Source organism: Passer domesticus, chromosome 1 (assembly GCF_036417665.1).
Source record: "Passer domesticus isolate bPasDom1 chromosome 1, bPasDom1.hap1, whole genome shotgun sequence".
Classification (NCBI taxonomy): Eukaryota; Metazoa; Chordata; class Aves; order Passeriformes; family Passeridae; genus Passer; species Passer domesticus.
Window position 1 is genome coordinate 141,776,859 of NC_087474.1, and position 17,126 is coordinate 141,793,984.

At 35.1% G+C, this 17,126-nt stretch overlaps 1 protein-coding gene across 50 annotated transcripts in view; it reads left to right on the plus strand.

Moving 5' to 3' along the window:
• The window catches only part of RIMS2 (regulating synaptic membrane exocytosis 2), a 445,064-nt gene that overhangs the window by 346,010 nt on the left and 81,928 nt on the right, over positions 1 to 17,126 (plus strand). For 26 of the 50 annotated variants that reach the window (XM_064394206.1, XM_064393838.1, XM_064393857.1 and 23 more), the window contains 2 exons: positions 5,037 to 5,072; positions 10,064 to 10,164. The exons of 5 other annotated variants lie outside the window; for them this stretch is intronic. In XM_064394206.1, the coding sequence (XP_064250276.1) occupies positions 5,037 to 5,072; positions 10,064 to 10,164 (137 nt within the window). The remainder of the gene's footprint in view (positions 1 to 5,036; positions 5,073 to 10,063; positions 10,165 to 17,126) is intronic. 19 more of the 50 variants (XM_064393867.1, XM_064393906.1, XM_064393898.1 and 16 more) reach the window with 3 other exon arrangements.

The following is a 17,126-nucleotide window of genomic DNA, read 5'->3' on the forward strand; positions in this document are numbered from 1 at the left end:
CTTTCTTTAGTGTGTCAAGCCTGAAACCAACAAGAAAAAAAAAAAAAAAAACAAAAAACAACCAAAAAAGCTGTCAAGCAATCCTCAAATAGAAAACAGGAATGTGAAGCCATGTTCCCTGCTAGGAAGCTGGCTGGTTGAAATAGTCTTCTTGAGCATGCCCTTTTAAGGGAAATAAGTTACATTTAAACAGTAATATTAAGTATCAAGAATATATAAGTAATATTAACAACAACCATTAATGATTTTTTCTTTTTATTCAGCCTGTGATGTGGATCACAGGCTTGGAAAGAACTTGTTTGCTGCAGCAGTACTTTCTTTTTATATTTGCCACAGATCAGACAAGAAGGCCTGGAGTGAAGTTCAGTAACCATTTATATCACAGCATCTGATACTTTGTTAGACCTGTACCAGTTAGGCAGTTATATTTTTCACACTGTTGAAAGCCAGAATGACAAAATTTAGAGTTAATTCCTTAGAGGTAGACTTGGAATTTAATAGCTCAGCAAACAGGAGGAAATGTAATCCTTTGAGTACAAGACCTTTAACTGCAAGTTTTGATGTTCAAAGCAAATACTTCTACATTTTATGATTTACTTTCAGGAGACAATCATCTTTCCTTTGCTTGATTTGATAATAGGGCTATCAGGATGATGCAGGAGCTTGAGTAGGAGCCATGCAAGGAATGACTGAGGTGACTTGGTCTGTTCAGCCTGGAGGAGACTTAGGGAAGACCTTGTGGAAGTCTACAACTTCCTAGTGAGGGGAAGAGGAGAGGCAGACACTGATGTGGTGCCCAGTCACAGGACCTGAGGGAGTGGCCTGAAGTTGTGTCAGGGGAGGTCTAGGTTGGATATTAGGGAAAAGGTTCTTCAGCCAGAGGCTGGTTGGGCACTGGAACAGCTCCCCAGGCGTGACAGCACCAAGCCTGACATGGTTCAAGAAATCTTTGGACAATACTCTCAGTCCACGGTGAAACTCTTGGGGCTGTCCTGTAAAGGGCCAGGAGTTGGATTCAATGATCCTTATGCGTCCCTTGCAGCTCAGAAGATTCTGTGATTTTGTGATTTAGGGAATTTTTTTCAGAATAAAATTGATTTTCCCATATTCTCATGAATAGCATTTCAAGAGAAATCTCTAGTGAGAAATCTCTAGCAAGAAATTCAGCTAGCATTTTTTGAAGTACTTACCCAAAGTTAGGATACTACATGTATATTCAATTTTAAAAATAAAATGTTATTTAATAATTTGGACTACTTTCAGAAATCAGACTCTATTTTCAAAAGTAGAGGAGCTAATTTGTCCACTGCATAAATTGAATTCCTAATCATATTGCTGATATTAAGTGTCTCAAATATGAAAAACAGAAGGATAAAACCTTTTATTAGTCACTGCCACATCTTATGCTTAAACTCAGAAACAAACGAGGACTTCCATATCTGTCTCTTGCAGTGATATGTGTATCCTCCAGCACTGGAAGCTGCAATTTTTTTTTTCATTCAAAGCAAGGAGGTCAAGATTTATTTTAGACCTCTTTTCAGTTTTTGCAAATCTCATTCACCTGGATCCCAGGTGAGCAAGAAGAGAAAGGTCAAGACAGAAAGGGAGAAACTCTGGGAAGGCCAGCACCTTCCATTTGTAACCTTAAGGCTGCCCCTTATCTTCACCAGGAAGCCAGCAAGTTTGAGCAGTTGTTCAATGCTGCCATCAGTAATTTTTGAGCAATTGCTTAATACTGCCATCAATATCCTTGACTAGGGAGAAATCTGCTATCCTGCTTCCTCTGTGGAACTGTTGTCCTATTCTCTCACCTGTTCCAAGGAACTTGGAGTCCCTGCTACATGAAACTTCTTGGTGTGATGTGGGTGAAGTCTGATGGGGCCCTGGCACCCCCAGGTACCCATCAGAAGAGCAAAGCTCATTGGATTAAGGCATTTCCAAGAAAATCAAGGCCATTTTAGATCAGTTTTAGTTCTTGACAAGCCTGCTATTGTATTCTTTTCTATTAATTTTATTCTGGATACATATTAGATTGTTAGATATCTCACAGATATATTAGGACCAGTTAGAAAAAAACAGGGAATTAGGGGAACACAGGAGCATGGCTGTGTCTACTATTAAATAAAATGTCAGTGGTCATTATAATAGCAATGTCTTCTGTGATGGTAGAAGAAGATTTTGAGAGAGGATATTTTAGCATTTCAATCTCTCTATATCTATAGTTCATTTCTATATTTCATCCATATACTTAAATATATCTGTATTGTGATCAAGAAGAAAACATACAGTTATTTTCTGTAATGTGCAGAAATATCTCCTTCATGAAAGCATTGATTTATTTTCTCCAAAGTACGTTGCTCTGAAAAAAATTAGTTCTTTAATTGAGAACATTACACCACAGGACACAATATATGCTTTTCACTTTGAAAATCAAGGTTAAATTAAGTAATGTAGAAAAATAATGACTAATATGATGATACTGATCATTTGTAAAAAAAATCAGATCAAGATTTTTTAGGAATGACTGGTGACTTTGTCTTCTCATATTTTTCAGATTGAGACTTTTAAAAATAATCTCATAGTGATTTATGGATTTTCAGCAGTTTCAAGACATTAAGACTCCTTAGAGCTTTTTCATTTTGAACACATTACAAACAAAAACATTAATTACTTTAGTATCAACATCCTGAACCTGCTCTGAATTCCTTTAGAGGTGATGAATGGGTCCATAGCCACAGTGATCTTTGCTGCTGTTAATATTGTTTTATTTCGTAAATGGATGATATCAATTTTGTTCAGTTCTGCTGCTTCCACCCAAGTAAGATCTTTCTCAAGTCAATCTTCAGTCCTTTCTAGTGCTTCTTCAGGCAGCTCTTCACAATACATACGAAACTTCAGTTTGAAGAGTAGGATCCACTGTATTGAGCTTTCTACTAAAAATCTGAAGAATATACCTGTTGTGGAGATTTGTCACAGCACTTCAATTACACTTTTAAAGTTCCAGAATCTAATAGACTTTTGTGGTTTCTAATACTATGATATTAATTTCTACGGTCTGGTTTGAAAATATTTTTCTGTATATTTTGTATATATAGAACAAGAATGAGTGAAAGTTGGACAGGTTTCAAACTTCTTTATTTTGACAATGCATTTATTTAAAGATACATGGTTGAAAGACATCTAGACATAAGGATGAATGGACTTATAGACTTCTTAAAAATTATTACCCTATATAAGATTTATATATTAAGATAATATTTAGGCAAAGTAAAGATTTCTTTTCACTATGCATATGGACCAACCTAGAAATGTCATCATTCTCTCTGAGCTCAAGCTCATGGGTGTTTTAATGACTCAATTCAATTTCCTCTATTGTGCATTATGTTGAATCAGTGATATTGCTATCAAATTGCTTTCTGCTTTAAAAAGCAATACAACAATAAAAGAAATTGTATTTGTAGATTTTATATTGGTAACAGCAATTTAAAACTAAAAGAAAAATAAAAATATCAAAAGGTTGAAAAGCAAACAAAACTATCATTCTCTGCTATTCTCCTAGCACTGTCCACAGCCCACATAGATAGTAAGGCTGCCCAAAGGCCAGCTCAGAAGAACACAAAAAGCCTTATTTAAAAATGGTGTAGAGTGTGGGGCAGGAAAGGTCAGGGAATGGGAGAAGTTCCAAAACTGATCCAATACCCACTGATTGCTGAAAGTGTAGGCTTATGACCTGCCATATCTGTTTCCCATTACTTTGCCTAATAGTTCCACTAGAAATTGCCAGCAGAACAATAATCTTGATCCCACACATGATAGGAAGCCAGGTCCTATTGAAGTGTAGCATATTATTTATGCTCTCTGTAGGAACACATTTTTCCTTAACATAACAGTTTCCTTTCCATAACAGTCTTATGATTCTACCTTGCTTGAGTATCATTTCTCTCTGAATTTGACTTCATCCTCTGCCTTGATATCCACCTACAAAACTCTGTTTCTTTAAAATACAGCAACTCTTGTTTTCTTCTTCAGTCTGTGTACTGTAAATTAGATCATAATTTTTTGAGCAATCCTCAATAACCAATAACTGGACAAACATTTAGTTCTAGTCATGCATACTATTTTTGGTGTGTAGCTTGGGGGCTGTTGCTCCATATTAATGGGATTGTTTTAATTGAATTTACTACAGTTTTGAAAAGGAAACAGAACCTATTTCAAAGTTAATGTATTTCTAATTAAAGTAAATTTCATTTGACTTAAAATTCTTTCACATTATTTACCAAAAATGGTATTTCAGATTATTTATAGGCTGCCAAATTATTTGATAGAGATCCAATGTATTTTCATTTCTTTGTGACAGATGAATGCCCTGAGCCATTTACAACCTTTGATATGTATTCAGAGTTGGCGTCAGTCAGCTGAGTTTATGTGCATGAACTGGGTTTCTGAGTATTGATTGTAGTGTCTTTTGTTCTTCATAATTTTTAACTCTAAGACAAGTTAAGTAATATCATTATTAAACCTTTTAACCTGTAGAAGCTATGAAAATTGATTAAACCAATGAAGATTTAAAGTAATTGCCAAAACCCCTTCTGACACATTCAATTTTTATGCCTGAACCATTAGACTGTGTCTTGTGTGTGCACTGCATAAAACCTACAGCACAAGCAAATTTTTTTTTACTTCTATTTTTGTGTCATGCTGATTAAGAAAACTGGAAAGTAACTCTACCTGACACCTGCCTTGCTCTCTTTTTCTTGAGTGTGTTAATGATTCTGGAAGTGCACAAAATATCCATGGGTTCCCTTCAATAAATGTTTAATAACAGTACACAAATGTATGCACTAGCATGCAGTGAATATGCCTCTAGATTTAGAGCACCATACTTGGTTGGTTGACTAAATTCTTCATGTTTTATTAATTTGGTGAGTTTTGTTAATGTTTTCCTTTTTAATGCATTTTATATTACTTTTATTATTATTTCTGCATTTTTTTTTCTCTCCCCTTCTTTTTGCTTTACATATTGATTTCATTTGTAGAAGAAAAGAAAACAGATCCAGAGAATGGGGATACAGGTAGGGTGACTTATTAAAAATATTTTTGTGTTTCTCCCTTAAATTCTTTGATCTGTTGTGTTTGAGTAAATGTAGCAAAGAGTCAGAGTGCAATTTTTATGTATTTTGTAGATTTCAAAATCTAGACATTAGGAAATGGAACCTAAGAAAGGGCTTTCTCAAATGTATTTCCTTTGCTATTTTAAGAGTGTCAAATAAGGGTGAGAAATGGTAAGAAAGAGACCAGAATCAGCTAAATGCAGATACCATACACTTTAAGACCTCTGTTCTGTCCTCCCCCCTCCAGACACAGAACTTGCTCACCTGCACACATTTTTCTGCTCTATTTAGAAGTTTCTGATTTCCAAAATGTCAGTCTTTATCAGACTTTAGTCCCGTCATCATAAGTTTTTTTTCCCCCATGCCTTAGTGGCTGTGCCTCCCAAATTTTCTATCCCTTTTGTTCATATGTATTCAAAACTAAAATCTGTTCTGATATTATAAGGGAAACTTCACTCTTCTTCCATACAGATTCCCTTTAACTCTTTGTGCCACAGAAGCCTCACTGTACAGCAAACTCCTCTTCCAAACTCAGATTCTGCAATAGGATCTCCATCACCAGCATCTCTAGGAGCTAGAATGGTTTAATAAGAGAGAAGACAATGAAAGAAAGAATGAAACACCAGAGGTCCCAGCTGGTTTTATTTTGGTTTTTAACCAGATAGGTGTGCCTTAGGCTGAGCTGGATAATAAATCCAGTTTGTTGTCCCTTTTGTCTCTGGTGTGGATCACAGGCTATCAGCTGAAGAATCTTACCCTAGAGAGGAGCCAGTATTTGACCAGAAGAGCAAATAACAGTCTTTAGCTCTGGGCTGAATTCAATGACTGCTTATCTCCTTGTAAAACTGTGACTCAGTGAACAGCTCAGGGGTTAGGAAAAGTTAGGTATTAACCAAATCACTGATTACAGCCCTTCACTTTAGTGGTGAAGTAGCTGAATCTTATCTTGTTTCATCTTAGCTTATTTCAAGTTAAAACATGAAAATAATGTTTTTTTATTTGAAGCTGAAGCAGTGATTTTAGTGCTTGTCCTGAGTCCTGTTGTAGGAATGGAGTTATACAGCCACCACCTAGACCATGGCAGGAATTAAGTGGATCTTACCTCAACAGGGCTTATCCCTAGCTTCCACTTCAATAAAACAATCAAGCAGAGTTCCTTTTCCTACTATGTTTAATAGGCAATAGTAGTTACAATTCATGCTGGGTGCCTCTTATTTGGGGCCCCGCCTGTTGCTTGTGACTGGATTTTATAGTCTCTATATGTGGCTTTATTTTCTGATTGCACTCCTGCACATGCAATCCTGTTTGCAGCATCTGGGGTTTTCTCTTCTGATTTACTCCCACAGCCTCCAGGCACCCTTTTGTCTGTGTCTTGAGAAATTTCCTACTTCTGTTACAAAATATCCTATAGCCAAAGTTGAAATTATAGTTCATTGTCTAGTGGTTACATTTCCATAGATAAAAACAAGCATCAAATTCATGTGGCCCAAGGTTTAATTTACTGTAGCACTAGAGCTAAGCTCTGCCACAACAGTCTCTCACTGCAGTCTTTGTGGATCTGAGAGATTACAGGGCTGCACTGCATAGAACTTCTTGCTTACTCTCGCATTTCAGGAGTCTTTCCTGTGTAGTTATATTACTTTCCCTCAGCACATTCTCTTCTGAAAATATGGGGAATAGCTGGTAATGAATCAGCAGTTGTGTCTCTGTCAGCCAGGAATTGCCTTGTGCTCGTGAAAACGCCACTGAACTGACCTTTAGGCCAAGGGTTTTTAATGCTAGAGAGTTCAAAACTCTAGAATGTTGCCTACAGTGCAATGACCCCAATTATGTCTGGTGAGCAGCACCAGGCTTTGTTCTTGTCTTCAGTCTTAATTTTTTGTGTTCATATGGCTGGAATTTTAGTGTCTCGTTGGATATTTCTGTTGGAGGCACAACTACTATATATAAGCAAAATTCTGGAAGGATGTTCCTGAAGAAATGAACTCACTTTACCTGGCCAAAATTTGGGTGCTTACACTTTGATACATTGTGGCAGTACTTCAGTATATCAGAAGCAGCTTTAACTTTTCTAGTGCCAGTCTTTATAGTCCTGAAACGTGTTGCACTGGTCTCCAGCTCAGGATCTAACAACACAAGAACTCAGTCAGCCCTTGTCATTCAGGTGTGTGAAAGCTAATGCTCCTACATTTTAACCACTGTTGACAACTAATGGTTAGATTTAGGTTAGTTCTGGTTTCTTGACATATGCTCCATGAACAACTCCTGACTGCCTTGGAGTCCTTAGGGCAGGACCAATGTTCTGCCTTGGTTACCGAACTCATGTTAAAAGCTGAAGCTTTATTGCACCCCGACTGTTGCTGAACTCTCTAAAAGTATTTTCTTCTCCTGCTAAACCCCAAAAGTGGGAGCTAAGCAGAGATTTGCCAGCAGGAGTGGAGGTGATGACAGCCCCGCATTCCCACCACTCAGTGTGACATGCCTTTGTGCTGGGCCACGGGAATGGGAGGTGCTGTGACCCTCTCCAGCCTGTCCTGCTGCCATGCAGGTCCCAGCTGCATCTGGCTGAAGTCACAGTGAGCTCAGCCCGGGGCAGCAGCAGCCCTGCACTCTGCATGTCAGCTCCAGGCACAGCAGAACCAGAGCTTTCTTCTGCTTTATGGACTATCCACTGCCTCGGCTTTTCCTCTTTTTGCTCATAACTGAATTCACTCACTTGTTAGAGACAGTTTCAAAAATACAAATGAAGTTAGATTTTTCTTTAATAAGATTTTATGAGAATTTAATAAAATTTTTTCAACATTTTTCTGTCTTGTTTTTCTCTTGAGAAAAAAAGCTACAATTTTTGCTTGTTTTGTTGCAGAAGACACACCAAGACCTTATATCTTATTCTCCCCTTTTGAGTGACATATTTTGTACATATCATAGGCAATTGTATTTGTGGAAATCTAACTTTCACTTTGCCAACTGATCATAAATAAGAATGAATATTTTCTCAAGTAATTGTGAAGTTTCTAATTTATGCTCAGGAATTGTTATTTCTTCACTTGCACTTTCCTGAAATTTGGCAGAATGTCTGGGCACAGAGAAAGCATGTCATGATTTCATAATAAAACATAAGAAAAATTGAAAAATGTCCTTTTTGTGAAAAATGTCTCCTTTCTTACATTACTGAAAAAGGACAAGAAGATTTTGATTTCAGCAAAAGATGATTTCTTTCTTTGAGAAGAGGCTGGAGTATTTTACTTCAAGAAAAGTATATGTCACTTCTATCATTGAAAAAATGAAATATTTTCCAGTGTAACTTTTTGATTTTAATAGAAAAAAATAGAGCTTTTATAACTAGATGCTAAAAAGTTCACTTCATCTTAATGATAAATTGACAAACACTGCTATGGGTTCTATAATAATTAAGGAAAATTATGATAGGAAAAATGAACTGTAGTTTATTTTAGAAATTTTCATCTGCTGCTCTCTTTTTCATTATATTTCTCCTTATAAAACACCATTTATTTTTTTCTCATTAATTTTTCTTCATTTTAATTTCTCTTAGAATATTTGATGAAGTCTTTTCTTTCATGTTGTTTTAGGGTGTAAAGATAGAGTCAGAATAAAAAAACTTGAAGCCAGAGGGTTTATAGGGAACAGAACAGCTTAGTGTTTTTGCATTCCCACTTCCTTTTACCTCCTCTCCTTCCAGATTTCCTATGAAGTGCCACACCATCTACCTGGCAACTCTCCTAGTAGGTGCTACCACCCCTATTGTTCTCAAGAGAGAAAACACAAAGCTGAGAGGCACAAGTTCTGTGCCAAGCCCCACTTTGCTGTTAGATCATTACTTTCAGCTGAGGTTTAGAGTTTAAACCAGGTTTCTGTACTGTAGTACACTGGCATCTAATATTCCCATCTCAGTTCCATAGATGCAGCCCATATTGCTCAATACTTACAATATACAGAAACTTCTTGTCATTAGCGGGATTCTGAAATTTTTATCCTAGACAACTTTTGCATTAAAATTATGGATATTTTAAGAAAAATGTCATTCAAAATTAAAGCTTTTTAGCATTTGGTGGATAATGATTTATTCTTGACTTACACTAGGTTAAAGTGGAAAAGACTCCTACTTATGTGTGTATGATAGCTAATCATATTTTGTTTTCAAATCTTTTCTGAGCTGTTGTCTCCCTCTCAATTTTCTATTTCTCAATCTTCCAATTTAGCTTTGGCACTTCCTTATTATTTTACATTGTAAATCATGGTAAAGTACCAGTTTGTTGAAACCAGCTACTGCCTGAGTCATGTAGTGAGACCCCATCCCTGACTAAAGCTAATCACATATGGAGTGAATCCTGGAATTGTTCTTGAAGCTGTGTTTCATTAGACTGTAATACAGTGATGCCACTGGGTGGCTCTTTAAGATTCCATTAGTTGTTCTTGGAATTTTTTGAGCATACTAAGAATATACTCAAATAGTAAATGGAAGGTCTGCTAGTCTGTGGCTGTTATTGATTATTATTTTGATATGTCAGAATATGATAAATGCAGAACCAGAATCTCTACCCAAGATAAGCAGGTTATCTTTGCATTCCTCCTTATGAAATAAAAGACTCAATTTCTCTTGAATATTCTTAAAATAGTAAAATTATATTCTGTGGAAACACTGTGTTTCATTTATATTGAGTTTTTTTCACAAAGTTGGCTTCATTTGAATTGTGTAGATAATACAACACTTATTAAGATTCTGCTGGAATACTTTGCTATTTTTCTCTTGTTACATCTTTTTGGTTTTCTGCAAAATCATAATTCAGGAACTAAAATTACGTGCACGGAACTTAAATAAATCAAATTTAATCTCTTTCTGTTAAAACTTCCATGAGCTTAATTTTAACCTTGAAAATTATTACTGCTTGTGTATTTATTTTCTTTTTTTCCTTCTGTTTTTAACTTAACAGGTGCACTGGATGTAGAAGAAAGGAATCGCCAAATGAAAATGAGCAAGTACAAACAGGTAGCAGGATCAGATTCCAGGCTGGAACAAGATTATCATTCTAAGGCAAGGGAGTTTTGTTTTGAAAAGCAACAAAATATGCTAAACTGAAATATTCAACATCTTATCAGAAAGTAATAGATGAGTGCCAGGTTGTTTCTTCAGTAAAAGTTTCTTATGTGTCTATAATAAAATGTTGGAAATGTGCAGCAAAACTCTTAACACACAATGTTCTTGATTATTAAAATTTAAGAGGGATAAGTTAACGCAAATGAAAGAAGCAGTGTAATTGTCTATCAGAATGAACAATAGTGCCATAGTTTAAAAACTCAGAGAAGGAAAAAAATATGTTTATTGAGTGGCAGATGGCATGAGAGCTATTGAAACTTGTTCATGGCTTTCATATAGTTGAACAGAGTTATCTTGATCTATTGAAAGCTGGAAGATGCAGTTACTTAGTTCAATAGTGGCTTTTTAGCACTTGGAAAAGTATTTTTTACACTAACAAAAGCTTTTACCCCAGCTGTGGCAGATTGCCAAGAATCTGAATATCTATGTAGTAGTATAGCCTTAAATATACTATCCAAAATTTCCTGCTATCTGGAACAGGTCATGTCATATAGAGTATGTTAATTAAAATAATCAAGATAATTTCAATTTAAATTTCTATTATGCAAAAATAATTTAGTGTCCTCTAAAAGACTTCATTAATTGAGGTCACATTTTATGTGGAAAACACAAGACTTCTGACCTATAAAATTTGGCTGAGGAAAAGATATCTGGTTTAGACTTTTACTTCCAGGTTGCTCCCAGGACTGGCAAAGCTACTATAAAATGAGACATTTAGTATTTGAATGTAAATAAACCATCACATTTATTTAATATTAATTATTAACTATTATTAAAATTGATTGTTTGTTTTGCAGATAATTTAGACTAATACACTTCATATTATTACTTTGTAGAATATATATCAGTGTGGGAAAATAGAAGTGCTTTAGCAAAGTCCATTTCCAAATGGAAAGCCCCACTAATGAAAATAGAATTGACAAAACCAAGACCGTGAAAATGGCTTAAGATGCTTTAAAGCTTTGTAGATGTGCTGCATGGTTATTTGGGTATTTTGCAAATGTAATTTTAACTGCACAAGGCATAGGAATGTTTATTAACATGTAAGAGGGACTCGGATACTGTTGTGTTTAGCTGTTTCTTTTATTTTGACACTTATGGAAAGTATTTCTATATTGTTGGCTTTGAAAGGTGTTGCCTTTGAGAGATGAGCGTAATACTGTGAGTGGACCTTATCGTAAGTGTTGTGACTGTATGTACCACAAAAATATGACTTTATGTATTGTATGTATAACCAGACTTAATCTGCTGATTCTCCTGCTTCCTCAATGCTTAACTGAAATTTGAGTCAGAAGTAGGACTGGTGCAGATTAAATTGGTTCTTGTGTAAAGGAGTGAGATAGAACATGACTACCTAAGGAAGTATTTACTACCCTTGTTTTTCCATTTCACTGACACCATACTATTGGGCATCACTCTACATCTTTTATCTTCAGTATTATTGGAATGTATTAAAGAGGAAAATTATAAATGGAATTATTTTATGAATATGGTGGTTTATTTATTGCACACATCAAACAATGTCTCCAGAAATAAACAGTTAATTTATTCTTCTGCTTAAGTGTAGTTTCAGTGCTTGAAAGTGAGTTATTTATTCTATCAATGAAACTGTGGAACTAGACACTGAATATTCACATATGTGTAGTAATTCAACATGCATTCTTAAAATTGTGTAGTTTCAAAGCCATAAATGATGAGAACCATAAATGGTGAGAACCATAAATCTCATAAGCCATATGAGAGTTCTGTCTTCACTTTTTTACTACTACTGCTTCAATTCCCCTTAATTAAATTCCTATAATATCTAGAGACAGAAAACTAATAAGTAAAATTTATCTACCTGGTTTCTACAAAAGTTCTTTTGAAATGATGAACTGAAACATGTAAGTTGAATGCTGACTGTAATGTTCTGTACAGTGTACAGATTTGATTTGATTTTTTTAGACTTCTCAACTGGCACAACCAGGCACTCATGAGTGCCATGCCTGAGAAAAATATCATTAAGTAGGCATTAAGCCACATTCAGAAAAGCCAGTACATAGAATTTTCTTTTACCTTTTCTATTTCTTTATTTAAACAGAAGTCAAGAGGTCAACAGCATCCTTATGTCCCTCTTGATTACTTTAACTTAAGAAAAAATATCAAATCTCTTTCTTTGCTGAGAAGGCAAAAGCTATAAACATAGAATTTATATTAAATATTGAAATATTAAAATAGAAATCCTGTGTTGTATCTCTCTAGCTTTGTTCTACCTCTGGTAATCACTACTAGAGGCTTTAGAGGAAGGTACATACCCTTTTGTGGTGCATAGTCTTACATTAAGAATTCTGTAGGAAAAGTTTAATTCCAGATCTCAGTGTTCTTAGAAGCTGCTGAAATATGAAATTGATTCCCCTTATACATTTTCCTCAGGATTCATAAAGATTGTATTTCTATTTTTCTTATACATGCCTCACTATTTTTGGAAGAATAATTATTCTGCTTCCATAATATTTCGTATACATTTAGTTTAGTAGGGTGAAAAAGACATTTTCTTAAATAACTTCCTTCAGAAGCTGCTGGTTTCAGGACAGACATATGGAAAGCAAGTGAAATATTAACTTTCATATAAATATTTACAGCTAAGCAGATGAGAGAAAAACATTGTAGGCACTAAGGATGAGGTAAATTAATTTCTGGTATTGAAACAACTATTTATTTCTGCTTATTGTGTACTAGTAAACTTGTACTAAATAGGATATATACTAAAGTCTAAATTGCAGTGCTGGTAGATGCTGACATAATGGAAAACCTGAATTGTGGAAATAAAGAAAAAATGCTCAATAGCACAAGAGTGTTCCACCAGAGGCAAAATTAGCCATTTACCATACTGTGCCTCTGCAACCCCAGCCTGATTTGTGTCATTTCCCTCAAGCATCTTTCTGTGACTAGTTCATTGTTTTGCATAAGAGCTAAGCTTCCCAGTTCTAAATTGTTAAGCAAGATGTACTCTGAAGAGGGAAGGGCAAGATGGGAACTGAGTGAGCCACATGCTGGACTCACATAACTCACATTTGGTAGAGCTGGCTTTTGGAGTCACTTCCCAAGCTACCTCATCAAACCTCTCTGAACCTCTCTGCCTTGCTTCCTGCTTTTTACTCCCACCATTCTGGCAAACAAATTGGTAGTGCTGTGTTTGGTGAGCAGCATCTTCCTCTGGTCATTCCCACTAGTCCTCAGATACAGGAATTCCTGCTGACAAATTGAGGATCGAGGATGTGGGAAATCCTGGCATTCCTCGCTCCTTGCCCCATGACTAGAACATGCACAGTGGATCAGCTGAGTAGAGTTAAAAAGCTTTGTTGTTACTAAGAAAAAAAAAGAGATAAAATACTTCTGGTATAAAGAACTCTAGAAGTGTTTGCAATCAGTGTGAAATCAAGAGAGAATTCCATTAACTCGGGCTGATGTTAGCCACTACAGAGAAGTCTGGTCACTGATGTCACACTAAAGGGAGCTGGATTTATGTAAGAGTTGCAGCAGTGAAAAACTATGGCTTTCTTTAGGAACAAAGGTAAAACAGAGCTGACACACATTTAAACATCTAAGTATCTTGAGACTCGTTTTATTTGTTTTATTAGGAAAAAAATAATGACCTTCAAAAAGGCAGAGAAATCCAGTTACATAATATAGCAATTAGTAATAGTCAGTAATGTAGTAATTAGCAATAGAGTATGTTAGAGCAACAAGGAATAAAGTTGGGATAAAAGAGGTAAAAGAGCAGATAAAAACTTGATTTTTTTGCTGAACAAGCTTATTTAGCCAATTGTAGAAAAGACTACATGAAATACAGCATTATACAGAACATCAAAGAGGATTTCCTAAATCCACCTTTAATGATTCATACTGATTATAAGACTGAAACTTTCTGCATCATCAGATATATGTAAAGCTGCATTTCCTAATAATCAATAACTAAATTCAGGTTTTAGATACAAGCATAATTCTCTGTGTTTGGTGTAGGAGAATAGTACAGTAAGGCATACTAGCATGATAGTTTGTGATCTCCTAGCCTGATAACAAGACCAAGACAAATTAAACTGTGGAAAAGAAGAGTCAAGCATGTGTTTAGCTTTTTGAGTAGTGTAGATGCAGCATGCAGACACAGAACAGCTGCAGCTCTTCAGAATGAGACATTTTGATTCAGCAGTGAATCAAGTACAACCTTAGGGGATTTCTGTGTGAGAGAATGTGAAAAAGGTAAGATCTGAAGGTGGAAGAAGCTGAATTTTAGTGCCTCAGAAGCAGATCTTATTTGTAAGGTCTTGTAAAGTGCAAAAGTGCTGCCAAGAGTTGCCTTTTCCCTCTGAAACCTGCAGTAAGTAGGTTTGCCATGGGTACAGCTACATGTGGAATCCTTTGACCTCTGCTGTCAATTGAAAGATTTCATGTAATGATGTTTTGGGAATCCCTTTGTCTCCTCCTTTAAAATCAAAGCAGGGCAGTACACAGAGCAGCAAAGAGTGCTAGCGGAAGCACTTGCCACCTTTCTTCTTGAAACACTTGTGGAGAAGGGAGTTAAACAAACATTCAACTAAAGGAATGTTGGGAACTTCGATATTTGGCTGCACATAAGCTGTATTTGATTTATATTGTTTTTATGTTGACAACTGTTTTAGAGTTCTTGGAGGATCATGAGATGCCCAGTAATGATTTGATAATTTATAATAATTATGAATATACCTCTTTGATCTATAATTGTTTCTTACAACTGATGCTGTTAAGGATGTAATTAGAAATATTCAAAATACTAAATAGTGGCTATTTAGATATCCATATGCCCTCAAAACAGTTCATAAATTGTTTTGTATATACTTCTTTTTAATATATCAATTTAAATTTTAAAATTTTAAGTATCTGAATAAAACTTGGAGAAACAAAATAATTGTAAAGGAGCTGTGCTGGAGAATAGTTAAGAAAGCAAACACTAGCACAGATAAGACCACACACAAATATTCAGTGCAATAAATTTCTGTGCCCATGTGGCTAAGGGCCTTTCCAGTAGAGTTTGGTAGGCTTACAAAGGGAATAGCACTGTGTAATTCCCTGCAACTTCCCATTGCCCACCCCCACACCGCTAAGCCCTTGTCTTTGGAAAATAAACCAAACACCAATTAGACCAATTGAGAACTTCCCAGGTGAGGAAACATTTTACTTATTGCCTGTTCCATGGCTTTTGTGCTTTCCTGTGGACTAATGAGTATTGTTCTTTGAGTCATAAACTCGGTAGCTCCACCAGCTGGTCTGGAAGGACAGGTCCTGTCACTGCCAGCACCCGTGGGTGCTCTGCTCATCTAATCCATCACTCGTGTGTCATCTGTAATGAATTTTGCTGGTCAGTGGCAGAGAGTCTCTCTGGCCCATAGTGCTGGTAGCATTTATATTTTCAATCAAGTATCTCACTGTATTTTTAATATACAATTTTTTTAATAAATTGCTGAAATATAAGTTCTGGTTCCTATAAGTACAGGATTTAAAGCTCAGTTATAAGACTTAAAAATATGTCTAGATGAAATAAATTCAGAATTCTAAAACTGAACTCTATATACATGGTAATGTAGAAAATATCTCTTCTTTAATTTCTATTTTTACCAAACTGTATTTTGCTGATGTGTTAGAATTCATTTAGTGACTTTGAATATAGATATGAGTTGCTGTGATTTCTAGTATCTTCTTCTTCAGTAAAAGGTGTGCAAACTCTTAGAAAATATTTCTGTTCCTGTCATTTTTCTTTTTCATTAAATTCAAGCACTCTATTTTTGCTTTGAAAATTTTTCAATTTATTTTTTTAATCTTGAGTAGCCATGTCTCTATTTGAAATTTAGGGTATTTTAAATGTAATACTGTGATTAACAAAAATACTGCATTCACATATGCTGCTTGTGGTTGAAATTTAAACATCTGAAAGGAAACTGATGCTGGTTGTCTTAAGCTGTTGACAGGTACTTTCTGTTGTCACATTTTCTTAGATTTTGTGTAAACTTCTATTGGTAATCATGTTTTGAAAGAAGAGGCTAAATACATTATAGAATGTTATTGAAGTACCTTATAATTTTACAATGAATCTCAAAGAGAAAAAATTACCCCAAAATTAAAAAAGTAAAACCATTATTCTATTTTGGCACTGAATTTTCATTAGTTATAGGAGTCTAATAGAGAAAAAAATGGGCTTTTCGGCCGCAGAGAATTGGGTTTCCATTAAAAAAGCACAAGTTCTAACTGCAACACAGCCTTGTGTTTTAGAGCGATGAGTTAAATATTCTTTTGCAAAGAGCAAGTATTTTCAATTAAAAAAAGTTTTAGTAAGCACATAACATATATATATATATATAATATACAGCAAAGTTTATACCAAAAGCTTTCTGTAAAAGACAGGTTCAATTGAGCATTGTAACCATTCCATTAATAATCACAATTTAAACTCACCTGTGAGATGTTTTGATCAACTTCCATCCAGAGCAATCACTACAATCTATCTTAAATCCTGTTATACTTTATATAATAGAATGTATTTTTCTTTCGGAATGGCTTTGTATAGACAAGTGAATTGTTATACTGTTAGTCTTTTGGTTCAGAGACACTGTCTTTTTGTAGTAAACTCAATTATTTCTGTGCACAGTTTTTATCTGAATTTAAGCTGTAAAATTCCAAGATGCTATTGAACTAAGTGTGCAAAATACTGTGACTATGCTTGAATTAATTATTTAAGTTGTTCTGAAACTAATGTTATGCTGATAATATGTGAGAAAATCTACAGGGAAAAAAAGAAAAAAAGTAACTGGGAAATATGTGTTCAATATCTGGGTGCCAGGATGTGGCATTCAAAAATAGAGAACATATGAAGTTAATTGAATTGCTGC